The sequence below is a fragment of the Arabidopsis lyrata genome (genome assembly GCF_000004255.2).
Source record: "Arabidopsis lyrata subsp. lyrata unplaced genomic scaffold ARALYscaffold_205, whole genome shotgun sequence".
Taxonomy (NCBI): domain Eukaryota; kingdom Viridiplantae; phylum Streptophyta; class Magnoliopsida; order Brassicales; family Brassicaceae; genus Arabidopsis; species Arabidopsis lyrata.
In genome coordinates this window covers 1-5,241 of record NW_003302411.1, presented here as the reverse complement: position 1 = coordinate 5,241, position 5,241 = coordinate 1, and the positions used below count along the sequence as shown (strand labels likewise).

General features: G+C 30.1%; 1 protein-coding gene across 1 annotated transcript; it reads right to left on the bottom strand.

Annotated features, from left to right (window-relative positions):
* Positions 1–3,862: 3,862 nt before the first annotated feature.
* Positions 3,863–4,544, bottom strand: LOC9298810 (the record flags this gene model as incomplete). The annotated part of the gene is given in 2 exon segments (XM_021016683.1): positions 3,863–4,408; positions 4,410–4,544. Coding segments are annotated over 2 exon segments (645 nt in total), but the record flags the coding sequence as incomplete, so codon positions are not given.
* Between the last annotated feature and the right edge of the window lie 697 nt (positions 4,545–5,241).

Below are 5,241 nucleotides of genomic sequence, written 5' to 3'. Positions count from 1 at the left end.
ATTTGGACATTTCAATCAATTTCTTATAGATTTATTTAGGTCTTCCAGACAAATATTAAATTTACAAAAAAAAATAGATTTTTGGTTTTAAACGCAAATATGATATTGTTGATCCTAATATTTTTCAACATATAATTTATAATGTGATCCGGCTGATAATACTCTACCGGTATATTGAATTTAGATTAAGACGTAGTTTTGATTGCATTAAACATGATACAGCCTAAATAAATATTTTGAAATACTAATGAAATATAGATACAAAAATTTATTACTGGTAAAAAATAATTATGTAATTTACTGAAATATGTAAATTGAATATTTTTATAGTATTACATAGTTGTTGGAAAGAAAAGATGGTTTTTCTTTCTCTTAAAAACATTTAGTAAAAAAATACCCCGGAAAGAATATTTAATATATAATTTTTAATTGGTCGTTAACCTTTTAGCTTTCATTAATCCAAACGTTTCAACATTATTTTTAACAACTCTTTAATTTCGCTGAGTTGAAACAGTGAAACATTGAATTTGTGCGTGTTATATTGACAATAGCTAGGGAACATCACGGTCGAGAATTGGTGATGACCAAAAAAAGAAGAGAATTCGTCAGCTTTGATTCTACTATTAAATACTCTTTCTGTTTCATAAAAAGTGTCATTAGATACATTTCACACATATTAAGAAATGAGTTAAATATACAAACATACACTTATTTAATATACTCCTAATAATTTAAATACAAAGGATTTTAGTTTTAGATAAAGAGCAAATTTAGATGTTTAGCAGCTCAAAACAGGCTCTCTACTGGCGATCGTATGATCAAATGGCAAGGCGGAGCAGGAACATGTGTTCTTTGTCATAGATGTTTAGAAACCCGGAATCATCTCTTTTTTGGTTGTGATTTCAGCTCTACCATTTGGGCAGCCCTTGCAAAGGAGCTTCTCAAAACTCGATACACAACAGATTGGCTTCTTCTTCTTGACATTATATCTTCCAAACAGCTCAACCGAGTAGAGGGCTTCCTCTTTCGATATGTATTTCAAGCAGTTACCTATACCATATGGAGAGAAAAGAATGGGCGGCGACATGGAGAGAACCCACAAACAGCTGAACGCATCACGGGGTGGATTGACAAACATGTAAGGAATCAAATCTCAGCAGTCCGACTTATGGGAGACAGAAGGTATGACGACGCGTACCAACTCTGGCTTCAAGCTCGCAGCTAAGCTTCAACGGGAGGTCTAGATAGTCAAAATAGTTTCAAATTTTGCTTCAATTTTTGTTTCAACCAACCGATGCATAAGTTGTAAAACCGTACATTTTTTCTTTTGAATATAATTTAACATTGCATTCAAAAAAAAAAAAGAGCAAATTTAGAAATTAGTTACAAAAGTTGCATTGAAAATGTAAAACGATATTTTTAAAAAAATACAAAAATAATTCCAGAACGATATTCTTTATGAAATGGAAGAAATATTAACTATGCAAATTCTGTTTTGCATACTTACATTTAACTCTTGTCTGCAATGATAAAATATACATATAGGTTGTGCTTAATTAATGTTCTTTTTTTTTTTTTTTTTGATCAAAGTGCTTAATGTTCTAACTTTAACCATTTATCCCAAGCTTTCCTAGAATTCTGAATAACTCGCATAAAATAAAACCACAACATAAAGTTTTTTCTTTGACATTTCTTGGTAGGTTGCGTGATGGCAAAAACCTAATGAGTATAAAATTCGCTTAGCAACTATATCATCCATAATACTTTTCACCTTAATTTTATATTTTAAATCTTGACTACTTTAGTTTTATTTTTCTTAATGGTTCCCTTTTTAATTTAACATAGTTTGGTCACCACGTGTCCTACTTGTGCCTTGCCTAACTCGACTCTTCTCCACCATATATAATAAGGAGTTGCGAACACAAATACGGAGTTATAAAGAAGTTCCAGCTTTATTAGTTGTATTTGTATATAACGTAATCTTCTTCATGTATGTTGAGTTAATATTGGTTGGTTAAGATATGTAAACAACTATATCATTATGCGATCAACAATTAAAGCATGTAAATTTTTGGCCTATCACCCAAAATTTAGAGCAAACCACACCTGGCGATAAATTTTTGTTCCATATATAAACCCAAGTTCGAACGTAAATGGTTTGGACTCTGAAGTTGAAAGTTATTATTTTTTGGGAAATTGTTAAAAATGTCCCTTTTGGTGTGTCCCTTTTCAAAAATGCCCCTTTTAGATGTCCATTTTCAAAAATGTTCCTTTTTAAATCTGAAATTTTTATAAAGTTTTATTAGGTTTATAAGGTACTTATGGATTGTAACTACTACTTGAAGACTCGATCCAAGTATTTATAAGGTTTTATAAGGTGTTTTTAAAGGTTTTACAAGTTATTTTAAAGGATTTTTAAGGTTTTTCAAAGGTTTTACAAGATATTTTAAAAGTTTTTAAAGGTATTTAAAATGCATTTATAAGGTATTTATAAAGTATTTATAAGATTTTAGATACATAGAAATGTAGTTTGTGTATGTTTTAATAATGTTACATACATATTTGGGTAAATCTTATATCTTTAAGAACATTTTTTATAAGGTTTTAAAGAAAGGGCATTTTTGAAAAGTGGCATTGAAAAGGGGGCATTTTTGCAAAAGCCCCTTATTTCTTTACACGAAAGAAAAATATTTAATAACAATAATGGCTAAATGATATGATTACTAGAGAAAATATACGAATATATCTACAGTAGAACCTCTATAAATTAATACTCGATAAATTAATAAACACGATAAATTAATAAATTTGGCCGGTCCCGAGTCGGGCCAATGTAAAAGTTAACCAAATTCGATAAGATAATAAGATAATAATTTTTTTGAAATCCCTATATAAAAATATAGTCCCAATAATATCATAAATTAATAATCATGTAATTTTCACACATATATATACTCCAAAAAATAGTTTTAGTGTTTTCCATAGAAATAGCCAAAAAATTTTGTAAGTTTTCATATTTTGAATATGCATAATTTTTTTTTAATAGTCGTATATGTTTTTAAAATACAACAATGGATGTCTTTGTGAATTTATGTATATCGTTTGTATATGTGAATTTTATAATCGTTGTTATTCATTGTCAATATAAATTATTTTTTTCGAAATATTAAGTGTTTAAGGCTAAAACTATAAAATTTATAACATCCAAAACATTAATCTTAGTTAGATCACATTGTTTTAGCTCGTATTTTTTAAAAAAAGTTTTTACAATTGAAACAAAACTTTCTATAAATTAATAAATATTAATTTACGCTATAAATTAATAATTATTAATTTATAAATAAATTAATATCACTATAAATTAATAAAATATCATGGTCCCAACATTATTAATTTATAGAGGTTTTACTGTATATATAATTGTACTTTTTGTAAGGGGAATAGATAGATCATAGATTATATGGGCCTGAATGTGAATCTAGTTTCGTGTAGTGCGTTTTGCACTTATATATATTTTTACAATAATTCTAACAACTTAATGTGTGGTTATTTGGATGATTAAGGCATTGAAACTATTATCTGTACTGCCTTTGGAATCATGCATGCATAAAAGTGAAGAATCGCTTCACATTGTGATTACGTTTTATTTTTGGTGTATTTAGGATGTGGTTTATTTTATTTTATTTATTTTAAAATCCAAAACTTTTTGAAAACATTTCTACAAATTAATTATATCTAATTATATATTGATTCGGTCATTCGATATATTTATAAAATTAGTTAAAATTTATTATTATATTGCACATTTGCACTACATTCTTTTAGTTTTTTTTTTTTTTTAACAATTTTTTTAGTTACCCACTCAAACATTGGTCATATGAAAGTTCTAGTTCAGTTCTTAGTCATATGGAAAATTCCCAACGAGTTGACTCAACACAACCGATTCCGTAACTGAGTTCTTCTTCTTGATCATCATCGTTGCACTTGCTCTTGCTCTCACAATCTGAGTATGCATGGAGCTCGATAATCTCCTGATTCCTTTAGCTCCACCGATCAAAATCGCCGGATTAACCTCGGAGGCTTTCTTGTGTTTTGAGTACAAGAAGAGGGCTACGTCGGGGCTCCGGTTACGAATCCGGGTTAACGGGTCACCGATGAACAATGAGGTTTTAGCGTCGACAAGCATAACGTGTTTGAAACTGCGACTTACTCTACCAAGCAGCATTGGGTAACAAGCCCATCTCCTCAAGCTTATCGGAACTTGATCCATAAACCCGGATAGCGAGTTTTCAGTATCCAACTCAGTCACGTCGAAACCCACTATCGAGACATGAGTCAACTCGGACGAGTTATAATTAGCTCCATGACTCTTCTTCTTCCCCCAAATAGGCTCAGTCTCAGAAGTCTATTTGATTGGACGAATTCGAATGCTTCCGATGAACCTGAACGAGTTTTAAGAAGGAGTTGTTCTCTTCTTGGATCAATGCGGTGAATCTCGAAGCAGAGGAAGTTAATTTTTTTCCTTCTAATTCCAAAATGAGAAATTAAAAGAGAAGAGAGATATAATTAATTAGCAAGTTTGAACGGTATAGCTTTGGATTTGATTACGGTAATTAAGTTCTGGTTCTCTTTCTAAATTTACCAAATTGTAAGTATTTTTTGTACAACATATAATTAGTGAACATGTTACTTGTGTTAACCCAAAAAAGAAAGACGTTATAAATGAAAAAAATTACTTTTAACAGTGCCACACACGCTTCTAGACGACGGAGTTGATAGAAAAGCTTACCACCGCCACACGAAATCCACACATTTCATTCGATATCTCTTGTTTAATTTCTTTCTTTTGCAATTTGTTTTCCACGTGTCCAACCATTTGTTTTCTTTAATTTTCAGTGCTACATCAAAAAACTTATTACAGAGTAGCTAGCTATATGTTCTATGTGGAACACCACATTCTCATTAACGAAACTCTACTTATAAAACTACTTAAGACTTTTCTGAACCATAATATCTGGATTTAATTTTCTATATATTTGCTAAGATAATTTTTTTGTTTGTCTATTTATATACTACTTTTTAAACAGAGAAAATGTGTTTCAATTTTGTGGAAATGAATCGAAACTAGAATTTATGTACTTATACCTTTAGTTAAGCATTTAATCAAAAAGTCAGGGTGGCCGAGTGGTCTAAGGCGCCAGACTCAAGTTCTGGTCCTCGTAAGAGGGCGTGGGTCAAATC